Raw genomic sequence first — 27693 nt, 5'->3', positions numbered from 1 at the left:
TCCTGTGTATAATTGTAAAATGTTCCCAATGGACAGTGTAGATTTGTGGATACTTTTTTGTTTTCTTGTGTTTTTAACTTCAGGCAAGTCTATTATTTCTGGAAACTATTTCCTCTGATCTATTTAGGGTAGTATTGTTTGGCTTTAGAGTGCTTGAAGAGGAATGTTGGGCAAGTCCTTACTCCTAGAATTCAGATAGCACCTCTACCAAAACAAAGTTCCTTGTTTTTTTCTTTCAGTAACAAACTGACTCTCCATACTTGAAAGGAATTTGATAGTTGGAGAATAGAACCTCCCCTAAACAAGATTGTAGTAACAAAAAAACATTCTGAATTTGGCAAAAATGGCCATGTTTAAATACCTGAGCAAGTTTCATTTAGTTTAGTGTTCAAGCATCTAAACTATCAGTCTGATATTCTGATGTGTTTAGTTGTTATTGTTTATATTTATTTAATAAGGGACTGGTGTTGTGTTTTTTTTTTTTTTTGTGGTTGTAAATATTCTATAATAATAGCTTTTTTTTTCTGATTTGCTTTTTTAAGATAATGAATTTGGTGCTGCTTATCGACACTTTTCCGTTACCATAAAAAAAAAAAAAAATGGAGTAAAAGATAAATTCATACTACCTTTCACCTTTGCTAACATGAGCTGTTCATTAGACAGAGTTACTTGCATATAAAATAGATAGAAAGGATGTCCTGAGATATTCTGTATTGGAGCATGTCGGGATGGCAGATTAGTTTTTATAAGTTACCGACCAAAACTAAGATTACTAAAGTGAACTGGATTTAATCCTTGAGACTGATAGGAAATATTTAGAAGGTTCAGTTCCCATACAGTGATCAGTGAGATGATGATTATGCTCATTCTCCTAGGGGCTGTTGACTTATATTCCTCTTCAAGTCATCTGTGTTCAGTTACTCCTAAGGTTTAACCGGATGGATACCTGTCTATATTAAAATTAGTGTTTTAGGTTTGTTGCAATTGCTTCTGAGAGAATTTTGATGACATTCATTAGTTTTTACCTCAACTTTGCTGTAAAGAAACAGCGTGAAATATTGGAATTCTGATTAGATTAAAATTTTCTAACATATATTTTCATGCTGATGTTACTTTCTAGTGTATTAAAACAACATAAAAGATCTTTAACTACTTGTTTGCTTCTTGTGTTAGCTGAGAAGTTGTCATCTCTGAAGGATGTGGACTGGAATGACTTCTTGCACCAAGCATGTTTGTTGCTTGATTCCACTGAGAAGAATCCAGGAACAGCACGTTCTAAACTGAATTTACTGTCTTACTTCTGTACTGTGGCTGGCCACAAGGAAGTTGCAAGCCGGCTAATTAACTCTCAGCTGGTAAATAATAAAGCTCTGAAGGAATCAATATGGTCTTATGTAGCATTGGCATTGTAGCAAATTTATAATTATTATATATATTATTATACAATATATATTATTAGATATTGTAGCAGCATTTATATTTATAAAGCAAAACAACAACAAAAACCTACTACACCCTAGTGAAGAAAAAAGGCAAGTTAAGTATAAAACAAAACAAAGACAAAACCAAAATGTATTGAATTCCATGTCTGTTTTCCTAATGGAGAATTGCTCTAAGTATTATTCCATTATCACTGGAGAATTATTATTAATTATTTTTATAATAATCCAATAACTGAATTGCTGATTAGCAGAAGACTTTAGAAATAAGTGCTGATTGTGCATTAACTCTCAATTCATTATTTTAGCATTTGGCAACTATTTCACTTCTTAAATAATTGTTTGATAGTACTCTATGATAATCTATTTTTCTAAATGAAAGCATCAGTTTTTTCCACTGTATAGTGGTACTCATAAAGAAAATAATGCTCATTTTCACAAGCTGGTATATGCTTATCATTTTGGCTTAAGGGAAGAATGTTGGAAAAAATGCCATTTTTACATTCAGGAATTCTGTTCTTAATTGATATGTTGGGCAATGCCCGCAGTGTTCACCTATTAATACTGCTTTTACAAATGCTATCCAAAAACATTTTACATAATTACAAGTATTTTGTTCTTTTTTATTTACCACTGGAATGCATCAGATCATTGTACCATTCATATTTGCTTATCTTCTTCAAATTATAGTTTCCAGTGTTAATACAGCAGCTGCGTGCCGCCACCAACTGGGATATGTAAGTAACAATTCTTTTACATCAATTTCTTCAAATGTGGTATTATTACTGGATTTTATTAAGGATGTACTTCTTCAGAGTTTTTGAGGAGGTTTTTTTTTTGGCCTTTCAAGCAACTGTGGTACTTGATTGGCAGTATGATGTCAGTAACATTATTTTTCTGGTTTTTTTGGTGTTTTTTTTTTTTTTTTTTGGCACTTTTGTAAGACCTAAGTTTATATTAAATGTCTAAAATTTTACCTGAAAGCTGTATGGCTTACTGTGTCAAATACTATTACTTAAATTGCTGAATAAACCAAACTGTTCCATAATGATAGGAAAATATCTAATGGTATTTTTTTTTTTAATGTTAGAAACATTTGAAGGTGATAGTGCCCTCTGCTGCTTATTTAACAAGTGTTGATATTACTGTTTTGTTTTTTTTTTCTTTAATGAAGCATTTAAAACTGATTTGCTGCAATACATTTCATTTTTGTTTTGTCAGCTATACTAAAATGTTCATAAGGATCTATTGGGGGTTTTTCAGTATTTTAAGAAAACTGAGTGGGAGCACGACTGATTGTGAAGACTGTAATAAACTAAGGAATCTCAATTTTTCAATGCTGAAGGGTAAAAACGTATCTTTTTGCATGAATTTATTGCTAAATTAAGCTGAACTACGGACAGAATAAAGTAGTACATTTAAAAAAAAAAAGATAAAATTCACCTGTAAATAGCACTTTAATAGTTCCTATCCTTAGTAATCCAAACGAAATATGTGTAGGCAGGAAAAAATTGGTTTTGTCATATTTTTGAAACAGTTTTTCTTTACCTGAAAAAAATGTATTTCATACGCAGACGTGCTAAAGTGGCTCGAGTGATTGGTTTGCTTGCACTGCACACATCTGAGCTTGGAGAAAACACACCTGTGTCTGAGGTGACTTTCCATTTCATTTTTTTAATATTGTTAATGCTTTTACTCATATGTCAGATTTTCACTGCTTTATTTCCTGCATATGTGAAAAGGGATGTAATTCAATTAAATACATAAACCTGTGTGTTCATTCTGTGTAGCTGTGGTTGTGATATTTAGAAAAGTCTGATAATGCTGGAGTATGAAAAATTGCAGCCTTTTTTTCTTCTCCTTTACAGAACATCAAGTAGTCACTGTCATACTTTTGTTTTGTGTGTATATGTGCAAAGAACGTGTTGACATATTTTGCTATACTGAAGTGCAGTCACTATTAGCATAAAAATAGTACAACTGCTTCTTACAGATCTTTTTTCCCCTCTAGAAGAAGTAATGGAGTTGGGACTCATTTGAGATTTCTCTCAATTCTTGAAGAATCTGTATAATGAAAAGTCAAGTGATTTTCTGTGGAGATGAAAACAATTTTGAATTTTCTGTTCATTTTGTATGCTCAGCAGCTGACTCGAACTGAAGAATAATTAACAGATCTTGTTGCTTTTTTTTTACATGTGATACGTACACACTGCACAACATAACAGTATCTGCTTTTCAGTATCTGTTTAAGCTGTGAAGTTGATCTTGTTTTTGCTTTGTGAGATACAGTCAGTATTTGAGTGTGAGAAACCACTTTGCAAATACAAAATACAGTAGTTCAGTTAAAGGTCCTTCAAAGACCATTGAGTCCATCTGTCTGACCATGTCAGAGCTAACCAAAAGCTAAGGCATGTTACTGGGGGCATTTTCCAAGTATCTTTTGAACACTCATAGGCACAGAGCATCAGCCACCTCTCTGGGAAGCCTATTCCAGTGTTTTACTAATCTCATGATACAGAAAATTTTCCTAAGTGCCCAGTCTGACCAGTCTGACCCTCCTCTGGCCTAGCCCTATGCTGTTCCCATGTGTCCTGTTCTCAAAGACCTGGGTGAAAAGCCCAGCACCGCCCTCTGCTTGCCCTCCTCAGGGTGCTGTAGAGAGCAGTGAGATCACATGCCTTCAGAGTGTGCAGGTCTGGTATGTAGTAAATGCAGTTAATGGCTAATAGTTAACTTTTTTGGCAGTAGACTTAAGGAGTCTTTTTTTTTTTTTTTTTTAAGGTCCCAGTGTGTTAGTTTTTGTTGTTTTTTTTCCCCTCTTACTGAATATTGCACCTGTAATTTCATTATCTAGAATAATTATGGTTATTTTGCTTTTATAGGAACATAGAAGTCATTTACAAATATAATTTAGCATTTTTAGAAATCTGCCTCTGCTTAAAAAAGCAAATTAAATGTGTTGCCAGTGACACTGAGGGACTAGAAATAAAAATTAGTTCTCAATACTGCTTTGACCCCATTCTTATATAAATTAAAATCAATTTATATGCTCTAATTAGAAAAATAATGGATTTGAGTTAAAATGTTCAAAAGGTGACTGCTGTGCTTGCTGTAGTGGCAGTTATTGCAAGGCTTAAAATAATTTCTCAATATAAAAAATATTTTAGAATGCCTACAAGGCTAGAATTAGGAAAAATCATCTAATTCTAATATCTTCAATGTTGTAACTTCTGGTCTACAGTCTTGATTCCTGCCCTCAAGCTGCTGGATGAATAGCTAGCTTATCATTCCTTGGAACTGTCAGCTATTGCATATTGTGTAATGCTTTTTTAAAAGTTAAATTTATTTTCTTATTTCTTCTTAAAAAGAGAGAAAGCAAAAACAACTAATTTTGAACAACATGGAATACTGTAAAAAAAATATAGTATATTTTATGCTCTTATCTGAACCAACTGATGCTCTGGCTGAAGTTTCTTGATGGCTGATGTAATCTAGAAAATGTCAAGATCAAGCTGTGACTAGTCAGAACATAAAAATCTAAAACGATTTTGTAATCCAGTTCTTAAGGACTTCAGTCTATAACATGCAGTCCCTGAACTGTAAGCCCTAAAAGAAAGTCCTTTACAAAGTGAGATAAAGTTGATGCGATCGTTTTGGTCCAGCGGGCTAATTTAGCTTTTCTGTAGTACAGAGGCAAATATGGGAAATGTGGAGAAGCAGAGAGGAGTAATGCAAGTACGTACTCCTGTTTCCACTCTATGCCTCCAGCAGTAGGCATCTCTAGGACTTCCTGAGCCAGGTATTTGAATTTATCTACTTGTCCTCTAAACCCTGTAAAGGTTTTATCATCCATAGCATCCATTGGGAAGAGACTGAGCAGTTAAACACTATGCTGTGTGAGGCAGCATTCATTTGGTGTGAGCTTGCCCTTGATAGGGTCCTTCTGAGGCCCACAGGTTCTTACACCACACACGAAGCACAAACTTTCATGTTCATTTTACCTGTGCCAATTATGAGATATGACGGGGTGCTTAAGGCTTGATGTTTGGTTTTGTTTTTTGCTCGTCTTTATTCCAGATAGAATTGTTCTAATGTTGCTAGTTCCTCATGCTGAAGCTCTTAAAATTTTGTTGATTCTTCTTGCCATTTTACATTCTTTTTCCAGATCCCAGTTTCACATTTTTAAGACTGGGGACCAAGACTGCTTCCTCTAATAAGATGCAGACACATAAATGATCTATCTACTGGTAGTTGATTTTCTATTTACTTCCCATTCTGTTCCTAGTAACTACTAACAGTTTTTCTTTTTTTGACTGCTGTTGAGCAGACTCGATCTCTGTGGACCCCTTTCCTACAGCCCAAGTAGTTTTGTTCCCAAATATGAAAAGTCAGTTCAGAATTGCACGAAAATGCAGAATTACTGTTGCCCCTATGCATGCTGTGCTACGTCTACTAAGTTTTCTTTTCCATTTTTATTGCTGCATTACAATCCCTTTATAGTGTTGTTACTTCGGTGTTCACTCATCCAGATGTTTGTGATTTCTTTTGTACTTTTAGAAGTAGCATGGGACCTCAGAGAGACTCGTGCAGGATAGCACTGCTGGCTATTTCCTGTTAAAATGTTTCTTCTTATCTACCCTTAATTTCCCGGTTTTTACCCAGTTATGCATTTATTTGAGGACATTTCCTCTATTTTTGAAGTTAAATTGCACCATTAATCTTTTGTTTTTGTTCTTCAGACGGTTTGTTAAATAGTAGCAATCATGAGCTGCAGAAGTAGAATAATTTTAGGAAAGAAGAGAAGCCTCGTCCTTAATTCACATAGTAAATTTTCATGTGCTTTGTGCCAAAAGGCTTTGATTTGTTGCCCTCTGAAGAATTAACAGTCGTCCCCCCCCCCCCCCCCCCCCAAAGAAAAGAGCTGTTTTTAAGGTGCTCTCAGAAAAAACATTATTACATACGTAACCACTAGAGGTCAGTAAAACACAAAAATAAAATGCAAGTCTGCTATGTTCCTGATAACATCATCTGCTGGAAGTCTAGACATATATATGACAGAAGAACTGCGTACTATTTTGATTCTGCTCATATATTCTAAAGCTGCTGATATATTTTAATGTGAATTCATTTGCAATTGGTCTATTTCCAATTAAGTGTACTTTAGAACAGTACCTCGTTGAATAGAAGGACTGATCTTAAAATATAAAACGGAAATTGATCTCTTGTATATTTATTCTTCAAGTCAGATTGAAGACATTTTGTGCAATTTCTTTTACCTGGCAGTTGCAATAAAAAATTGTTGAGGCACTTGCTGAAGATCAGTTGCTTTCTGACCTACTAATGGTTGTGTGAATGAGTTTTTTGGTATTTTTTTCCTATGGAGTTGCCTGTCACAAATCAGAAATATATATATATTTTTTCTTATTTATTCCTAGGTATCTTAGTAAAAGAGCTAAAGCTTCCTACATAGGGTTTGAAACTGGTTTTTGCAGAATTAACTGCTTGTGCTTAGAAAAATCTGCTTACCCTTATTTTTGTAATCACAGAGGCTTGCTTCTATCTATGTCTAATTTGTCTTATTGATGACAAGAAACTTGTTCTTTCCTCTCTGTGAATACATAGTGTTTCCTTCTGGACAGGCACATCTACTGTGATGTAAAATTTCTCCCTTCACCTTTTATTTTAGTGATCCTCAAGGAGATCATAAAGGAATCTCACCAAATGCTTTTGTGTCAGGGAGCAGCGTCCTTCTTTGTCAGGTACAGGACCAGTCTTCCCCCACTTAAGGAATCACTTTCTGTTCCCCTCCTTTTTGGAGGCAAAATCTTTCCTGTTGTTTCTCTCTTTAAAATCTGCTGAGTGGAAATATCAGTCTCACTCTATGATAGGCAGCTGTGCCTTTTATCCTACAGACATGGGTCCATTGCTTTGCTGAGAGAGGATTTGGAGACCCTGCTATACAGTTTTCTCACCTGCAAGTTTCTTTGCAAAGCCTTTGGCTTGTGAAACTCCATGGGCAAATTAATGAACTTGGTATTCCACGTAGAATGACAGAGTGTCTCTAACACTGAGCTCAGAACGTCATTCTTTTGTCAAAGCAGTGGAGTATCCTAATGTGTTTTTCTCCAAGTTGAAACTGCATATAACTTCAGCCTTTTTATTTCTCGTTCAGGTGGTACAACTTGCTAGTTGTTCTGTACAACTTACATTGCATAGCTGCATCATTATAAGTTCAGCTTTATGGTTCCTTTTTCTAGCTAGTCTGAGTCCTACTTTTGCAATAGGTGTACAGTTTGTTCTCATTAAAATTCTCATACAGTGCTGACTTTAAGTCCTGTTCCTGGCTTCTTTCTGATTATTCCTGTTTCTAGGCCTGTACACATCTGCCTGTACTCTAAGGAGATTCAGATTAGAATGGAAGGTTTTATTTGAGCTTTTATTCCAACCTGTTTAGTTTTGCTATTTTTATTGTAGAAGGATTATTGAAATCTGCTCACAAGATATCATATTTGAGTTTATCCTTGTCTGTTTCCTCCAATGGCACTTAGCTTAACACACTGTTTCTTCTTATGCAAAAATAATACCAATTAAAAAAAACACCCAAGCTTTAGGAAGTAGATATAAGCTAATCATAAGCTGTATCAGAGTGTATGCAGAGGAGTACTTGCAGATTTGCATGCACACACATCTGCTGTTTTGCAAAATGATTGTGATGGAAATCTTTCTAGCGTAATAAGGATGGTCGCCTAATAGTTTTGATCCAAATCAGATGACATTTATTGAGTGACTCTTAATAAACTTTCAACCTCAAAAATAAAATGAAGAAATTTAATATAAACAACTTAGTCCACTGTTTATAACTCATTAGCTTGCCTAGGGCACACAGGAGGAAGATGAGCGAATAAAAGATAAATATTTCTCAGGTAAATTAAGTTCTGCTGGCAAAAACCCATGGTGTATTTGAGCAGTTCTCCTAAATTTAATAAGCCAGAAATACAAATATAACTAGTGTTAATGACAACAAATCTGTCTTACGTGGGAATTCTGGATTGCTGGACCAACTGTTAAGATGTTTTATCATATTTGTGGGCAGATTCTTTTTTTTAATCTTCAGAAAATTAATTATATCAATTTAAATTAGGCTTGCTTTATTTTTGAAGTCAAAACCAAGTTAGTAGTAGAAAATAAGGACATTTAAGTTTGGTAACTGAAAAGTTACATTGCTGATTGCACAATTAAATCATTTTTTGTGATTTTGCCTGAATTCCCTGAAGCATGCAGGAGGTATACCTTTGTAAAAGAGATGTAACTGACTCTCTTTTCATAGAGACACTTAAGTTTATTTTTTTCTAAAGACACAACAATACTACTTTTTTTAAATAACATCAGTAAGGCTGCCAGTAAACCTCTTTGCAGTACTAAGTTAGTGTGTTCTTATACTAAGAAAGTTTTGTTTTCTTACACAAATCTATTATTTTGGGGGTAATTAAGAGAGATGCTCCTAGGATCTTTTAGTCGGCCAGTAAATGCATACATCTCTAAAACAGCTGCCTCTGATCTTATGGACCAACATAATGAAACAGGAGGCATTACTTTCAGAGCGGCCCTCATAAACTACACAATATATCAAGTAACAAAAGACTTTATTTTTCCTAAAACATTAAAACAATGAACAAAACCAAAACTAGTGGGATAAGTGACACTAACACATCACCCTGGTCTGATGGCTGTGACTGCAGTTCTCAGTGAGCTCTCAAGATGTCCAGAGACTTTTGATGAAATTTTATTCTCCCTGTACTTCATCCTTGACAACAGTTGTTCAAAATGTATATTGCCAAAAAGAGATGACATGAATAAGGTGTGGTTGTGAAGCAAAGATTATTTTTCTTTGGCCAGAGAGGGATTGTGAAAGCCTGGTAAAGAGACATTATCAGATTTTTGAGCTGAGTACCTGATTGCAACTCTATCTATTCCATTTGATATTTTGCAGAGAAAGCATGGCTGCACTTTCTTTGTGTTCAGAGTGCTGCATTTAGCCAATGTATCAAAATGCATACAAGTATTTGACTTGAGTCAGCACTGCCTTCCCCATGCCCTGGTGTCAGTTGACACAGCATTAATAGTGCACTGATGGTTTGGTTGTTGCTGAGTGGTGAGTGTGCACCTTGGTATTTTCATATTACGTGGTCATTTGTTTTCATATTACATAGTCATTTGCTCTCTTAGTTAACTATTTGCATATTACTGCAGTTAATAAAACAGTTCTTACAAAGATATTGTTAAATAATGACTTCTTTAGCAGTACAGGTAGAGTATTTGAAGCTGAAGATCTCTGTATTTCCCTGTTAGAGTGAAATAACAATCATATGTGGTATAAAATGCAGCTGCTTGAGATGTTTATGACATTTTAGTTATTCCTTTTTTCTTCTACCCATTGCAATGTAAATGTACAGTGGGGAGTTCTAAGTCTTGCTTAATTAATTTTTTTTAATATATATCTAAAAGTAATATTTTAGCTATTTTTTCACTATAAAATAATCACTTTCTAAGTAATAATGTAGAAGTTATACTTCTGTATTTAAATCTCTGGTTATTCGTATGTCCTAAATTATTCCCAGCTAGCTTTTACTGGAGAACAACTCTAATCGAAGGGAGCTTACTGCATGGCAGCTGTCTAACCAGTAATTTCTTTTAATGTTAACAGTAATTAATGTACACTGAGGACTAAATTCGCTCCAACATTTTGAGGTAGATAGATTTCCCTCTCCCCCCCTCCCCCCATTCCAGAGCAGGAAATAAGAAATTTCGTGGCCCAGTGGTTACTGCTGAAGTAGAGTGAGCACAAATATTAGGCTGATAATGCAGTGTTGACTCTATAATCACTGTTTTCCCTTCAATTTGGCTGCATAGAAAACTTCAAAATAATTACGTATGTTTTAATTTTCTTATTCCTAAATCTACTGATTTAATTATAGACTAAGGGCAAATATTGTTTTTAATAAATATAAGAGAAGAAGTTACTTACTGATTTCATTTTTACAAATCACATTTTCTGAGGGCTGCAAAGAATAAAACCTGAAAGCTTCTTTGATTTGGAAGGCAGTTGGAGGATTATTGAGTAGGATTTAGTTTTTTTAACTTTATCCTAGCCTGATAAGCAGTTTCAGTTAACTTCTGGAAGAAAATGGTGTTTACTTGAAGAGTAGCATGTAGCTGCCTTTGTTGTGTTTTCCTGTCTGTTGTACTATGTAAGCTCTTGCTGAACTCATGTTAGTTTGTACCTCCTTCAGCATCACTTTCAGGAGGTTTTAGAATATACACTCGTGTCTTGTTCTGTGTATGCATAAAATAATTTGCCCTTATTGGTGGTATTTGGGAATCTGAATGGAAAATATTCAGCGATTTCTCAGAGCTTTTCATATGTTCTACATATGTACACACACTGTAAAAAATGAGAATGTGCAAATTTTAATTTTTGTAACACACACACAGAAGAGTAAATTCAAATTCTGTTTAGCCAACTTAATGTGACCTGCAATTATTTTCATGAAAACATAAGGGTGGCTATTCTGCAGCACAGAAAATGCAGAGAGTCAGCCTGTCAGCTCCCTAAATGAATGTGATATTAACAAATAATGTATAAGCAACTTTCCTGGTAAGCTGCCTTTGGGAATACACCTCTACTTTCGTTTGTAAAGCCCGTCCCCTTGAGGGCACTGAGTGCAGTTTCACAGAGGAATAAAAATTTTGGAGCACTGAGAACACTTACTAGCTGCAGACCCTTTTGTATTTATACAGCTAGGTCTATATGTAGAAAATGTAGTAGGGATACTTAAACAGCTACCAAGCAGATTTGTCAGCTAAGTGAGCTGGCTTTCTTGTGAATGTCTGTCTTGCAGTTGGCTAACTTTTGAGCTTAATTATATAAAGGCTACTGTCTTCTTTACCATCTTCACTTCTTGCTTTCTTAGCTCTCAAGTCATTTAAACAGAAAATCTTTGGTTTAGGAGGATGTTTTCTGATACTTAATGGAGTAGCCTCTGACCTGCTATGCTTAGCATATTCAAAATATTTTTAATATACATTTTCTGTTGCTTAAGAAAAAAATATTTGTACCACAGTCTTTTTTTTTACTTCTGTATTGCTATTACATTTTGACAGGTTTCACAAAAACGAGGCAGCTAAGTGTTATTACTCTTAGTAGATTTGGTAGAAGTTGAATGAGAGATTTCAAACAATTTCAAAGAAGGGTGAAATGCTTAAGCCTTCCTCCATTAGGAAGAGGTGATAGAAGAATTGTCTGAATTCTTCTTTCTTCTTATGCTACATCTGGGATTTAACAGCACGCATTCTATCCCAAGTTCTCATGAAAGCAAAGCATGAATACGGAGTTCTGTATGGTTGTGCATTATGGGGCAGGAAGAGAGCTGAATTTGTCGTCCTGTTGTAGCTTTAAATTAGATGTGTTCTTTCATTAGAATTTTTGGCATTGTGCATAGAAGTTGGCCTTTGCTTTTTCTTACTTTTACTGGTGTACTGTGGGTAAATATTACAGAACAGAAAATGAAGAATAAAGTAAATTTTAAAATGAATAGGTTGAAAACGCTATGTTTCTCTGATGTTTCACTTTTTCAGTTGAAACTAAGTGGAGCCTTCTGTCAAGAGCTTTTCTAAGTATCTAAAATATTTCTAACATATTAAAGAGATATAATACAAAGGAAAGAGCTTCATGTATTTAAAAAGACATTCCTAGCAGATTTTTTTTAAGTTTGTTATGTCTAAGACATTGGCACTGTGTGATGTCCCGTATCTCCCCCTGTTTTTTCATACCACTTAAGTTAGAGCCAACGTCTCTTACTTTATAAAGAAATGGATATGTGACAGATGTGCTTGGGGTATGAGAAGCCAGGTGAACTGGACAGAGTAGTATTCCTAAAATAGCCTAATAAAAACAATTTTTTTTTGTCTGTGGAAAGAGTGAAATATTTTTGGTTCTTACATTGTCATGGGTATCAGCAGAACCACAAAACACACAGGGGAAATGAATCATGGAGTTCAAATACTTACTGCGAACAAGAGAGACCACACTGAAAATTTTCATGCATAACCTTGACATGAAACACACAAAATTAAAATTCTTCTTAATTCTGGAGAGCACATCTTTGCAATTCTTTTCTACTTCCTAGCATAATTTTACTAGTATTTTCATAGTGTTTACGAAGTTACACTGTACACTATTGTGGTTCTATACTGTCTGGATATTAGTTCGGTTTTTTTTTACTTAAAGCTTATCATAGCTGTGGATTGGGTTTTAATTTTTCTGATACTTTTCTTTTTGAGTTAGCTGTTTGGTTATTGAAATGTCTATCTCTTTCAACTAAGTATATGTAGCTTGAAGAATGAACTTAGTTTTTTTTTCCACCTTGTTTTGTCTCTTGTTTGCAAATTTATCAAACTGTAGATAGTAATAGGAAAAGAATATCCAGCTTCTCCCTCTAAAGCACATACTGGCTTGATTGGCACAAGTGGGCTACCACAAATTTCTGTGATAGGCATTTCAGCTACCACCAATCTGTAGTTAATATTTTTTTCAGTTTCCTGCTGTCTTTGATTACAGCACTAAAAGATGTTCAAAGCAGCCTCAGTGTTATGCAAGATCAATTGTATATTTGTTGTACTACCAGCTTTTCCTCTGAATAGCTGAACATTAGCCTGAAGCACATTTGTTTTTTGAGAAAGAAATTTCTAGCCAGGTGGTTTTGAGTCTGGTTGTCTCCTTCATTGAGTAAAATGAAGGAACTTGCAATCATCCCAGTATGGTTTGGGTTCGAAAGGCCTTAAAGATCATTTGTTCCTACTTCCCTCAATAAAAAGGTACTAATTTCAAAGAAAAATAATAGAAAATGCTGTATGCCTATATAATTTTTTAAAAATATGAGATAGTCTACATAGAACAAATAAATAAATGTAAGCATCTCTACATGAGTGTATTATTGATGAACTTCGGTAGTGTCCTCACCATGGCTTCTAATTCAAGTTGATAACAAACACATTGCCCAGAAGCAAAAGATGATCCAGAGTATATCACACACAGTTAATGAAAAGAATAAAAATCCAGAAATGTATTATTTGTAAAAGGCACAAATGAACAGTAGAAACATGTAAATAATAATGATAGACAATGATGCAGAAGCAAAAACGTAGAGAACAAAAAGAAAGAGAACTACCTGCTTAGATGTTCCCAACAAATCTTTTCTGAAGATTGATGTATAGAACTCTAGTAAGCATTTTTAGATGTAAATCTTCAGCTGATGGTCAGTGACTGCTGTTTTGAAGGCAGAAATCTCCTAATTCAAGGACCCTTCAGTTCTTGGACACCTGATTAATCCTTTTCATTACTGCCACTGGCAAAAATGAAAACAGAACATCCCTTCTGTTTGAGGCAAACATATTTACGTGAACATATTAAAAAGCTTCAAACTTAAAAGGTGGGGGAAACTGAATTGTTTATGAACATCTTTAACTGTGGTACATCTCTCACAAGGGGGAGAAGAAATAACTTTTTTTTTTTTGTAAACAAAATAAATCATGAAGCCAGTACACAGGTGGTGTTTGTTTGTTGCTGGTTTTTGACTTGGTACATTTTTGATTTGTTAGTAAATGTTACAGATTTATAATTAGGTAGGTTGCCCCCAAAAGTACTGCCTTCTATTTATTTCCATGGAAATGACAACAGTTACAAAGAACACGAGAACATTATTTGATAGAGAAAATGCTATTTTTCAGCAGTCATCACTGGTAGCTATGCATTTTTAGCAATGCTCATAAAAATCTGCACCAATGGAGTTAACCCACACCTTCATAGCTGCTGTGATGATGTCGTCAATAGGAAAATGGTGCCCACACAGTCTAATTTTCACTGTACTAAGTCCTCTGTTTTGTCTCGTAGTGGAAATGCAAAGTCATGGCCTGGACCAGTGATTGAGCACCCATTGCAAGGCAGGGCCAACCCAGGGGAGCTCAGTGCATGCAATGCAGTTGAGTGTCTGGAAGGGGTTAGAGGCAGGATCCCCTTCTCCCAGGCCCTATTTAAGGATTGGCAGTGGAGATGAGGGTATCTCATTTGGAGTTCCTTACTTCTCTGAGGATTCTATAGGCCTTCCCAAGGTGAGCAGTTTCCTTTATTTCTGTACCTACTGCTATCCCATCTAAGCAGATTCTCCATTGCTTTAGTCTAAGACCTTGCTGTTCTGCTGTCTCATGATGCTTTCTGTCACATTACAGGTCTCCAGAAATGTAATGTAAGTGCTGTGAATGCCAGTGGGTGTAATATTTTCTGCATGAAGGAATTCAGTTCCACACCTTTGCTTCAGATGCACTTCCATGTCATGCTGCCTCTCTCCTACCATCTGTTGTATGGCAGTAATGTGTAACTGAATATTGTAGGGAGCGTACAAGCACTTCTGTCATAACACCAGCATCTACCGTTGATCTTATGGACTAACATAATAAAATGGGAGGAGATACTTTCAGGACGTTCTTGCTATTTCCTAATGCTTGTGTCTTGTTGTTTTCACTTGGGATCTTGAGCTGATTACAAAGTGCATTAATGGAACTTGCATTTGAATTTTAGGTTAGCTGCTCCATTTGTTTGTGAAGGCCTTTTCTATAGCAGTTACATAAAATTCCAGAAAGTAGGATTTCTCACATTCAGTCAACTTACGCATGATATTCCATCTGAAGAAACATTATTCATACTGCACCTTAGATGTGTTGAACTCCTGCATAAATTGTGCAGCATGTTGTACATTTCTTCTTTTTTCTACATTCTGGTAACTATTTATACTGTGTTCATAGTCTTGAGTCAGATTTCCCTTTCATTATCCATGTTCTAGTATTCCTGGTCTAGTATTAGATATGGAGGTTGGCAGCCCTGCTTGTGGCAGGTGGGTTGGAACTTGATGATCCTTAAGGTCCTTCCAACCCAAGCCATTCTATGATTCTATGTTCTGTGACCCAGTTTATTGTATTGAATGTAAAATTTGTAAAACTAGAGTATCTTGCTTCTTCAGGCTCTTTCTTCTTCTATCTGCGCCCCAAAGAAGAGTTTGACAGAACTATCTGTTTTTGTCCTGTCACTGCCCTCTTCAGTTAAGTCACTCATTCATTGGATAGCTTTCACTGAAATGTAGAGAATCATGGGAATATTTGGATCCAACACCTGCTTAAGTCATCCCTTTGAATGTTTTACCTATGCATCTTAGTGAGAGGAAAGTAGGCAACGTGTTTGAGATGTTCAGAGAATGCTGGTCTCTTCTTGGTTCTTCTTATTTCATTTTAAAACTAAGTACTTGGAGTAAATATAACTGTAGTTTCTTTTCTGGGTAATGGTAATGCAGTTATTGTGTATGGTGTACTTTCTCAGCCTGCTGAGACTTATTTTCTCCAAAGAAATTGAGGTTTCCATGGCATTACTTGCATATGTTTCACTATGTTTGTCTTCTTGCAAGAAAAAAAGAGGAGTAATTTCCATGATGCTTGAGGCATAGACAGTTTTTAATCTCTGTAAAGGTTTGCAGAATTACAAACGTAACTTTTTACTTTCTGCTAATGCTTGCAAACGTTCATACTAACAGATTAAAGATGTAGTAATATTGTAAATCTGAACATTGCCACTTAAATTGTAATGTATAAAATACCACCTCTTTTTGAATATGCTGTAATTTTCACTTCTTGGACTGATAAGACTGCAGGGAGAATTCTAGATGTAACTTGAAATGAGTTGAGAATCTGTTACAGATAATATACCAACTCCACATTCTGTTGTTGTAAATGAAGGTAATGACTGTCTATCCAGATATGAACCAAGCATCTTTCTTTTATGAAAGCTGTGCTACATCCATCTGGCTTTACAGCTACTGTAAGAGGTCTAAGTACTATACTAAATTTAAGATGCTTTTAGCAGATGTAAGACTTGAAGATCATTACTACTCACATCACTGAATGGGAAAATATAGAGAGGTTGAAAGGAAAGAATGTCTTATAGCTGAGAAAAGAGTTTTATTTGTCAGACTGTGCAATTAACAGAAATTTGCTTTTTGAACTTGATTTTTTTTTTTTTCCAGCTATTAAACTTCATTTGCCTAAAATTCATACCATACTTTAACCTGGTATCAAAATCTCTGGGCAGATTTATTTTTAGTGTAGTTATTTACACTATATTTGTTTCCTTGTGAAAGAATGAGCAAGTATTTTAAATCTGTTAAAAATCACTATTAGCTGGAACAGAAGTCATTTGTATACACAGCATAGCAGGAAACAGCTTGCTGTCCTTTTAGGACATTTAATATGCATCATTTAAATATATATTCATGAATTCCTTACGTAGTAGTATATAATTCTGAATTTATTTTATGTGATTATGTTGTGCATGTAGTATAGATGTTGCATAGCTTCTGTTGCAGAGGACCTGTGAAGAACTGCTTAAGTAGTGTTAACAGCACAAACTGATGAGTATGTGACATGCTCTGTGAGAGCCTGCACTTGGGTAATGTTTGATTACTCAGATGCTTTCAGTGAACAGAGAGTAGTCACACTGCAAGCATTAGGCTGTATGCAATTTAAAGGGGAGGTATGGTGTGTCTACAGTAAATATAGGTTTGTATTTAAAATACCAAAAACGTCTTTAAGAGTATCAAGTATCCTCAGTAACGTGGTAATTATTTGTTCTGCATTAGCTCTCCCACGCAGTTCTGTAGATCTTTGGATTCTGGCAACTGTGTGTTTCTTGTTATGTGTCTGCTCGCAGTTACTCAAATGACCCTTCAGTGAGTAAACTTTATAAAAAAGGAGTGGAAGTAATCAGTATAAAAAAACCATGCAATTCATGTATTAATTGTTTTTTTTTTTAAACAAAGATTCAATGGTTTTATCAAAAGTCAGTTAATGACTTTATTCGGATCTCCTCCTGTTCAACAAACTATTTCTTGTATTCAAATGAAAACTTCACTTTATTGTACAGCTGACTGCCTTTTTTGTAGGTTTTTTTTTCCTAATGAACAGGGAAGAAAATAACTTAAACTTTGTTAAGACGTCAACTTTCTTAAGTTTAAGTATGAAGTATGAAGTGACAAAACCCGTAGCAGTGGATGAGCTTACTGAAACACACTGTGTTCTGTGGTGTGCCAGCTGTGCTTGGCTGTCCAGAACATGGTTCTGGTTACTGTCATGGCTCTTTCAAGTTACTGTCATCCCTGCTGAAACACACCACCCTCTGCCTCACTGTGCTCCCAGCCATGGTTCGGTCTCCATAAACGTTCAGCAGGTGTCAGTGAATGTCAGTGGGTACAATTTCTGCATGGAGGAATTCAGTTCCACACCTTTGCTTCGTACCCGCTTCCGTGTTGGACGCCAGTCTGTCGGATTGCCCCTCTGCTGCCTTCAGTAGCTATATGCTTGCTACATAAGGGAGCATATTTGGAGACTTGGCTGTATCCCAGCCAGATTACACACTGTTCAGTTAAATGTGTGGTAGCTAAATGGTCTCTTGCTTTCGAGACTGGACCAGATTTTAACCTGATGTTTGTGAGAAAGTGTTTTCCGGGAGGAAAAATATAAGGTTTGTATGTTCTGATTTAATATCTAAACAAAATACAGCATTTTGTTGTTTTTGTAACCTGGCGGTGACAAATAATCACCTAGGCTATTTACATATTGTATTTTTGTTCATGTTGAATATATATATGTTGTAATTATAGTTTTCCTTCTGTTCTTAATAAATCTTTTGCAAATGGCTGTTTAACAGAATTGAAGAATACATCATTCAGATGGCATTTCAGATAAAGTTGCTGTAACCTTTAATGATTCATTTTGCTTGAGAAAGGATTATACATGTTGTTATATCATTTCTTTATATTTTAGGCATTTATACTTCTAACTGAACTCATCAGAGAGAACTTCAGAAATAGCAAATTGAAACAATGCCTTTTACCAGCATTTGGGGAGCTTCTTTATCTCGTAGCCAGCGAGGTAAGGCTGTCACGATACTTACAAATTTCTTTAATTGATTATAAAGAAAAAATTGCTATTGGAAGTAGGTAAAAAATCAATAAATTCCATCATCTCTATTCTCAAGAGTCCTTTTATGTTCTGTAATACTTTCTCTACTTCTTAAGGAACATGCTAAGCCAATCTTGTACTTCCTCTGATGTAAATTTAATTGCATTCTTCATATATAGAATTTAAGCTTTGTGAAACAATTCTATCAGTCACTATAATGACTGCTGGCCTCCAGCTTGCAGATCTAAGAGTTAGCCTATCTTAACCAGAGATTTTGATTAAACAGGATGCATAAGGACAACCTATGATACCCATAAATTAATATATCTGTTTCAGTTTAGTTCTTATCCTAGCATGTTTGGATTTGGAAAAAAAAAGACTGGGCTGATCTGGCTAATGTCAGATGGAATAATGGACATATCTGACTAGAACTGGTTTAAACCTTTGGTCTAAAAGTATTAATATGCTTTAAAAATGAGTTAATTGTAAACAAGAAGTGCTACTAATAGTAGAATTGAAGGTGAAAGATAATGGTTTGCAAGAGCTGTCTTTTCACTTATTTTAAGAATAAGATACTTTTTTTTTTTTTTTAAATTAGAGGTGAACATGACTTCAAACAAAAAAAAACTTAGCTGCCTCTCTGAACTGTATTAACTGCATCATCTAATTGGTCTGAATGCTGTGACATTAGTTATCAGTTTGTGTGTGAGGTTACTTGTTGAAAGAGTGAAAGCACCAAGTAGATCTGTATTTGGGCTTCCTGATATCCTATCTCCTTTGCATGTCCCACAGAATGAAGTGGTTGCTTTGTTTTTTTTTTGTAGGATAGCAAGCTTCATTTGTTGGTTATAAATTGCTAAAATCTCTGTCGGACATGTGAAGTCACAGAAACTTCCTCATACTGAGAAACTGTTATGAAAGTACTTCTACAGTGACAATTTATTTTAGATGTTTTCATTTTTTTCTCTGTTTTCCTTAAGGGGAAAAAATTATGCTTATCAGACAGATTGCAAGCTATTTCATTAATAAAAATTCAAACTTGAAGATTATATATGGCAAGAGTATTTTGCACTGCTTGGTTTTATTTTGAAATTAATCCTTACTGATTAAAACAAATCTGTCTATTGGCTCTGTAACTGAGAAGATTAGCATGTGCTAACCCTAACACATCTTTTTCTTATGAAAACATCAACTGAGAAACTGTTAAGTCTGTGTGTATTTATAAGCTTTGCAATGTTTGAAGCATATTAACTTGTTTTTAAATGAAAGCTCTCTGTCGTGTTTCGGGAAGAATTATAGCAATGTGTTGAATTGCTCTGAGTTATAAGCAAGAAGTTATTAGAGAAGAGGAAAATTCATCTGTGCTTAAAATCTTAAGGCACTGCGTCTTCTTAAAACTTCAAATATATCAGTGTGATTTCTATGCTTGGAGAAACTAACACGTCAGTTATATCATTGTTTTTCTTTTTTTTAAAAAGAGCTCTTTATTAAAAAACCATTTTTTTTACACTGTACATATGCAACCTCAGAATACTATAGTGTGTAGACATTTACTTGCTGTTTAAACTGCAGAACAGGGTATAAAGTGACCTTGTCAAGATCATACACCAAGTCAGTAGTAGTGTAATAAGAGCTAACAGAAATGTTTGTTCCCAGTTTATATCTTCAAACAGCAAAGCCTTATGCCTTAACTAATTGAAGAGAACTGCCTGATTCATTAAGAGTTATATATCAAATTTATAAACACTTACCAATTTAGCCATAAACTTGTGGTGACATGCCTCACTTCTATTTATTTGTTTTTTTTTTTTTCTCTTGCAGTTTCCTAAGTGCTTCTATGTCCTATCTCAATATTAGATAATGATAATTTTTTTTCAATTAGCATGAGCATTTGGTAAATCATAAATTATCAGATGCTTAATCTGTCAACTATCTAGATGCAGCAAGATTCATTAAGTAATATTGCAGGGTCCCTGGTTGCAGTTCTGCACTTTAGAAAATTCTGGAAAAAGTCTAAATAATCACAGTGCTCCTTTGCAATCCTTAATGCTGATATTGGGTGTACACGTGCTCATATGCAAGATCTCATTTATCTTGCACTCTGTATCTATATTTCTCTTCCAAAAAGAAGCCAAGAGCAAATTGTAAGCAGCATGAGTTGACTACAGAGAGGATGCTCTGGTCCTCTTAAGTAAGGGAAAACTTTCAAATTCTGTGTAATATTTCTCTTCCTTTTGTACTGTTTGTTTTATTTGGGTGGAGAACCTGAAGTTTAATCAAATCAACAGGAGCTCTGAACAAAAAGTAGGAAGCTCTTCAAAAGTTTGGTGATGTGTGTAAACTTAGTAAATGTTAAAAATGGTAGGTATGTTTAGATAATTAAGAGCAGTACTAAATTTCATTTTTTTTATTTCTGACTTGAGACTAGGCCTTGTAGAAAGCCATTCATCAGTTTGAAAAATGGAAGAACTATTGATATTTCAAGACTATGTCATTTCTCAAAGCTTTTTTTTTTTTTTTTAGCACATTTATTACATGTAGTGGGAGAAAACTGCTCAAAGCTTCTTATTTAATCAGATGACTGAAATGAGAAACAGGTTCGTGCTGGTTCCAGCATAGGTTGTTGTTTTAACTGTCTCAACTCCTAGTCTTGTCCTTCCCTTTTCAGACAGAGACTATTTTTTCACAGTTGTTAATATCTATCTCTGTGCTGTAAGCCTAGATATGGAGCTTGCTTTGGTCAAATCTTAATGATATCCAAATGTCCGCTTTTAAATTTGAAAATTTACAGTAGACTGCTTGAGGGAGGGGGAAAAAAAGGAAGTTAATTCACTTCTAATTGCAGAATCAAAATGCTGATTCAAATAGCAGTGAATCAGTGTCTCTAACTGTGATCTCAAGGAGATACATGTAAGGATCGTGGGACACTATTGATTTGTAATGAAGGATATTCCATGCAGTAAGTTTAATTAAGTACTTTATGTCTCTCTGAATGACTTTGAATATCTTTTTCCAAAGCAAATTTGCTTTATTTTTGTTGACAAACAAAATTATTTTGTTTGGTATAATTAAATCACATTTAAAGAGATGCATTATTGCATTTCATATTCAGTCCTCCCTTTCTGAAGTAATCAAAATGATTGAGAGAAGCCCAAGATCACTCTTTGTGTGTGAGTTGGAAGGAAATGATGAAACCAAGAAATATTAGGGCAAATTCTGTTATGGATTTTGGAGACTACTTAAGTAAAATAATAAAATGCCAATTTCTTTGCTGCACGTGGAATAACATAAATTGTTAATACTTGAAATTTATGTTTTCTAGCATATGCTAATTTTAAGTGTGTATAGTATGAATATTATTAAGAATATCGTACCCGTTTATGTGGCTGGGATTATTGTGATTTTTTTGATTTAATCATTTCTGCTGTTGGCTTCATTTCAGGAGGTAAAAAAAGAGCACCCCAGAGAATGCTTGGTTGTTCCCTCAGCAGCTTACACTGTGCTAATGAGGTGTCTTCGGGAAGGGGTAAGGCGCTTTCATTGTCCTCAATAGAATTTCTCCACTGTAATAACCCTTTAGGCATTGTGTGAGATTGTAGCCTGCAGCACTGCACTACCTTGTCAACCAAGGTACTCTCAAGTTTAAATAATCACGATAAGACCATGACCTAAGCAGAGATGAATGCAAAAATTCACTGCTGTTCTCTGTGCATCCAACATTTATGTACTGTTGCTTGGTTTTGGGAAATGGTAAATAAAAATTACTGTTAGTAAATTTAGTAACACTGTGACTTTCTTATGAGAGATGTTCTGACAGTTTATAGTATTTTCTTGCAATTTACTTTCTGTATGGTGCATTTTTGAATGAGATTTACTTTTGATTTTAAAGTGTCTGATACAGTTTTGGAAAACTGCGTTGTTATCCTACTGGGTTATTAGTGTAAGAAGCCCCAAAGCAGTAATTAGTTTTATTGTACTACATACACTATGCTGTAATCTTAATTTTTCTTGGTGCTGACTTAGCCGTATTGCAGAAAGGGAATAAAAACACGCCTATGATTCCATGTTGTAAAATGAAGAGGAATTGAGTAGAGGATTGGCATCTTCTGTTTACATGAGACCATTTGACTTTATTTTTGCCCAAGGCAAAGCTCAAGGCAGAAAACATGATGGAGGTTGCTGGAGGGGGGAAAGCAACAGAAGTTCCTTTTTTTCCTCTTTTTCTTTTTGAGATCTTTATTGCCTACAGATTGTGATTAATAGAGAAAAGGTCTAGATGCATTTTTAACATCTTCAAATCTTCAGATGATCAAGAACACCCACAACCCTGTTTTTACTACTTGTTTATATACATATATATACTAATATATATATATTTTAGTTATGGTTGGAGCTCATAACTAAAACGTTATTCTGAGGTACATTAGTCAGAAGCTATTTAATGATAAATTTGTGGAAAAACCGTCTATTTCTGAATTTTCAATGTTTACCCCTTAAGATTCACCTAAACTTTGTTTTTTTTGGATAGTGTTCACACTTCTCATCCATACTGCTTTTTGATGTTTTTTCTCTTTCCTTGCTTCACGTTGGCTTGAACTATGTTGCTTTGACCTAATCCCTCCCTGAAGCTACGAAACTAGATGGTGAGCCATGCGTGCTGGCCTCCTTTTAAGCCTGCATGAAGGCAGGAAGGAGCTACCAGAAAGTAGCTTGGAGCTTGGTATCTGTCTATTTCTGCTTAAATAGGAGGGTACATAAATACAAGTTAACACAAGGTTCAGTAATTGCTTCATAGAACCTGGGAAAAAGACACAGGCAATACAGTTGCATGGATGAGTTAGTATAGATAGCTGTAGCTAATGGTCTTGCTCAAATTAGAATGTGCGTAACTCATTTTAGGCAAGGCACCTGGAGAAAGTATTTGAATCAGAAATAGTAAGTTTTAAAAGGTTAGTTTTGTCTTATGTTTTTTACAAGGTGCTGCAGAAGCAGGATTTTAGATAAATTAGAGTTTCTCATCATGTAATTTAGCAGACATTTTTATCTTCCTTTATGAGGGAGCAAGACATGAATCGAAGGTTTTTGGTTCTAATCTGAGGAAAATTTTAATAATCAGAGCTAACTTTAAAATATAACTGCCAATATTTAATATAGGGCAATAATGCATATAAAGCAATCAGAAATATTTCTGATGTATATTCTTAGCTAGAGCAGCTCCTTTACAGTGAATTTGGACCTTGTGTATTTTCTCAGAAAGTGTGGGATAAATTATATTACAGAAGTCATAGAGTCTGAATCATATACTCTTCACCACTTCAACTTCCTTAGATATCAGTTCTGTAGTTTACTTATGGATTTACCAATTTAAAAAAAAAAAGTAATAGTCTGTATTGTATACTTCTTTTCCAGCTCACTGGCAAAATGTTTTTTTTTTTTTTAATATTTTTCCACAAAAGGTATTTAACATTCATATTTCTGTGTTCCTTCTTTAGCATTAGATACAAATTTTTACCAAAATTTAATTCTTGCTATAATGAATGCTTAGCATGATACAGCTTTACTTCCTTAAACTATAGTTGTATTTTTTTTTATGCTGTCTTCTTAGATTAAAGGAAGAACTATATGGAAGTTGATTTAGGAAGATGATGGGATTTTCAGTCAGTCAGTATTACACTTCTACTAAATATATTTCTCTCTGCATCATTTAATATGAAGAAATAAGAAAATCTTTTTATACTTATTTACCACTCTTATATTCGCTTTCTTACTCAGGGCTCCTTATTGCTAAACATCCATGACTGACTGAAACAGACACTTCTGCAGTGTTTGACATGACTGGAATTCAGAAGCTCTGTCTTTCAGTGCAATTTATAAAACTAAATGTACAGCTAAAACAGTGAAAGTGGATTATGTGCTTCTTTTGATACAGTTCTACTCATGTATTTTCATTAGGTGCAGTTACACAGAACCTCTTTATTTGTATTTTGAAGAAATTTTTTTTTTAATTCACTAACATAACTTATGTCTTGATAACTAGACAGGATGAGTCCTTTAGTCTTGAGGTCAAATATTAGTTTAGGTCAGACATCTCTTCTGGAGAGCTAATTAAGCAGAGAATGGTGCAAGTCTTAGTTGCTTAGGCAGTGCTCAGAAATAGATCTCAGGGGAGTGAAGACAGACAATCTCAGAACGCAGTAAATGGAATTAGTATGGAATTATTATGAAAGCCTCATTGAGCTTTTAGTGCATTATATACCTGACCTTTTTCTAGCCAAAGGAGCAGGACTATATGCCGAGTATATTAATTGTTGCCACTTTTCAAAGTAGCAATGGGGACTCAATTAGTATTCTTAGTAACAATGTAGTATGTAAGAGACATTTGACTTGACTATTAACATTTAAAGTACGGATTTGATTTTTAAATTCATATAGTTAATCTGATAAATCTATGTATTTTTACCTTAACTGTAAGAAAAAAAAAAAATCAAGTTTCATACAAAAATAGATTTTAAATGAATGTTAGTTACACTAAAAAAAAGTTTTGAGAAGCTGAATTTTGGTAAATGTGTGTATGTGTCTATATAGTTAATAGACAGAGTTGGTGCAGTATATTACAGTATATATGAAAACCGTAAAAACAGAAGCCTAAATCTCCTTTGCTTTCATAGCTGTAAATCAGAAGGAAGAGCAAAGGAGTTACAGAATTTTACAGCATGGCATAATTGGTTTAAGTGAGAATTGGCTTTGATATTTATTTTAATTATTTTGTGTAAAGCAGAAGTTCTTTGGAAGAAAATGAAGGACTAAAACAAAAACGATGAATAAAAACTTTTAAAACAATATTATACTGGACTTTTGAAATACTTATGCATCGGTGTCTGTATTTTAGAATGTCCATCTGTCAGAGGACGAATGAGTATTGAATGTATTTTTAACGAAGTGCACGCTCTCCATTTTTGGATGACTTTTGTACCACTTTCTGAAAGGTTTCTTTATCATTGCTTATAGTTGTTGGTGAGTCTGTTTGTGAAGATGAATGTCAGAAATCCAAAGGATAATAGGATAATGTGGAGATAAGTATAAGAGAGAAATCCATTAGATATTATAATTAATTATTTATGAAGCCAGACTATGAGGTAGACTTGACAAATTAAATTGGTTGTCCTTCTCATATTAGAATTAACTGCTGCTGAACTCAAGAGTGCAATAATTTCATTGCTGAAAGGCTTCACCTATTCAGAGTTAAAGGTGGAAATAAGGTGGGATGATACACAGCCAAACCAACACTGGGAATGAATCTTTCAATTCTATGAAGATAAAGGCTCTCCTTTTAAGTGAAAGCAGAGTTGGAAAAAACTAATTTAAAAAAACAAACAAAACACAGCAAAATCAGAGATATTAAAAGGAACATTTAATGGGAAAAAAAGAAAGACTAGGGAGAGAAATAAAGACTGCCTTTAAGTGATCTAAATTAAGTTAATTTGTAACATCTGTGGTATTCTGTGGTATGCTGATGTCTTGTCATTCCTCTGACAAGGTTTTTATTCCTTATAGAAATTGAACTCTGAATAGTATTACATAGGTACTGCAGCTATGCTTGCAGACTACCTGAGACATGCATAGATAGCTTTATTTTTTTTATTAAAGAATCACTTAGTGGTTTTGCATAAATGATTTTGCAGATAAATGACTTGATTATTACTAAAAATAGCTTTCAGGACTGTGAATCCCTTAGGGAAATTTAGGAACTGCTGTAGTAAATGGGACCCAGTGGTTTATCATAGACATTGGTCAGGATTATCTGCTTTCAAGGCCAGTTATTCCAAAATACCCTTTTCTTTACACTCTGAAGAAGGCCCTCTTCTTTATTCCAGCGAATTTTTTTGTTGTTTTTAATAAGAAGAGTTTGAATTATTTAATTTTATTTCTCCTAATGTAAATGTACATCATGTAATCATGCTATTCAGACACTATTGTAATGGTGAATTTTGGCATACACATTCCAGAAACACTGATCATGGAACATCTCTTAGGTAACAAAGCCTTTTCTTTCCCCCCCCCCCCAATGGCAACATTTAATTTCGTGATCATTTGGAGCAGAAATATTTTGTATTAAATTATATCTGTATTAATTTATATATAAAAATTTTATATATATATATACATATATATAAATAAATTATTGGTAGTGAGAGAGAGCATGGGGTGTAGAATTTGTAAACACATTGTTGTCAGAAGTTAAGATTTCCTACAAAAGCCTTTGCCAAATATAAAACAAAAATAAGAAAGCACACTAATGGAATACACATTGAATGAAACATGGACATAGCAACTAGATTAAAAACAAGCCAGAAACATTACAGATATTTAAGTTTTCCTTTCCCATTGTTTCTATAGGAAGACCGGATAGTGAACCATTTGGCAGCAAAGATAATTGAAAATGTTTGCACTACTCTCTCCTGCTACGCACAAGGATTTATTACAGGAGAAATCGGACCTGTCTTATGGTACCTTTTCACACATTCTACCATAGATTCTTTGAAAATAACTGCTGTTTCGGTAAGAAATTTCCTTTCATATAGACATCTTTAAGGTTTTATGTGGAAATATAATTTGCATTGAAATGAAAATGCTTTTGAGCCTGCTTTTTGTGTGTATGTATATTTTCTGTTGTATTGAACTGTATTGCAAATAACTGATAGGAGCACAAATTATGCACCAGTTTGAATATAGTTTACTGTTACTAAGACCAGACCAATATGGCCTGCCTAAAAGATGGATCAGAGAGGTGTGTTTTTAGTTTGCTTACAGCATTTTGATTCATATTTTTGTTCCTCTTTGTGGCAAGTGAGAACTACCCTTGTTCATGTTGTTCTACATTCCTTGACATGACCTGTAATTGAAATCTAATATAGCTGCCTGTGTTGAAAACAAGTGTATGGAAAGACCTTGCAGTTCATCATTTTCTTGAACATGTGTTTCCTATGCTAGAGGACATGACTCTTATTTGAAAATTTTAATTCAAGGAATTAAGAAATTCTTCCTGATTTTTTTTTGATGTATTTTACTTCAGAAGTATTTATTTGGTTTATAACATACTTCATAGAATCACTCAGCTTGGAAAAGACTTTAAAGATCATCAAGTCCAACCATGACAAGCAAAGAGCTCTGACATGCAAACAGAAGGTTTGGAACA

The 27693-nt window shown here is 34.4% G+C and overlaps 1 protein-coding gene across 6 annotated transcripts in view; it reads left to right on the top strand.

Annotated features, from left to right (window-relative positions):
- Positions 1 to 27693, top strand: part of ULK4 (unc-51 like kinase 4) — a 219771-nt gene that overhangs the window by 17460 nt on the left and 174618 nt on the right. For all 6 annotated transcript variants that reach the window (XR_014883996.1, XM_010712967.4, XM_031553967.2 and 3 more), the window contains exons 15-20: positions 1174 to 1355; positions 2130 to 2176; positions 3014 to 3092; positions 18360 to 18467; positions 21940 to 22023; positions 26895 to 27056. Coding sequence is in view for 5 of the 6 variants with exons in the window: in XM_010712967.4 (XP_010711269.3) it covers positions 1174 to 1355; positions 2130 to 2176; positions 3014 to 3092; positions 18360 to 18467; positions 21940 to 22023; positions 26895 to 27056 (662 nt within the window). In the remaining variant the exon portion in view is untranslated. The remainder of the gene's footprint in view (positions 1 to 1173; positions 1356 to 2129; positions 2177 to 3013; positions 3093 to 18359; positions 18468 to 21939; positions 22024 to 26894; positions 27057 to 27693) is intronic.

This window comes from Meleagris gallopavo, chromosome 6, assembly GCF_905368555.1.
Source record: "Meleagris gallopavo chromosome 6, MGAL_WU_HG_1.1, whole genome shotgun sequence".
NCBI classification, from domain to species: domain Eukaryota; kingdom Metazoa; phylum Chordata; class Aves; order Galliformes; family Phasianidae; genus Meleagris; species Meleagris gallopavo.
The sequence above is the reverse complement of the archived record's forward strand: the minus strand, read 5'-3'. Positions and strand labels throughout refer to the sequence as shown.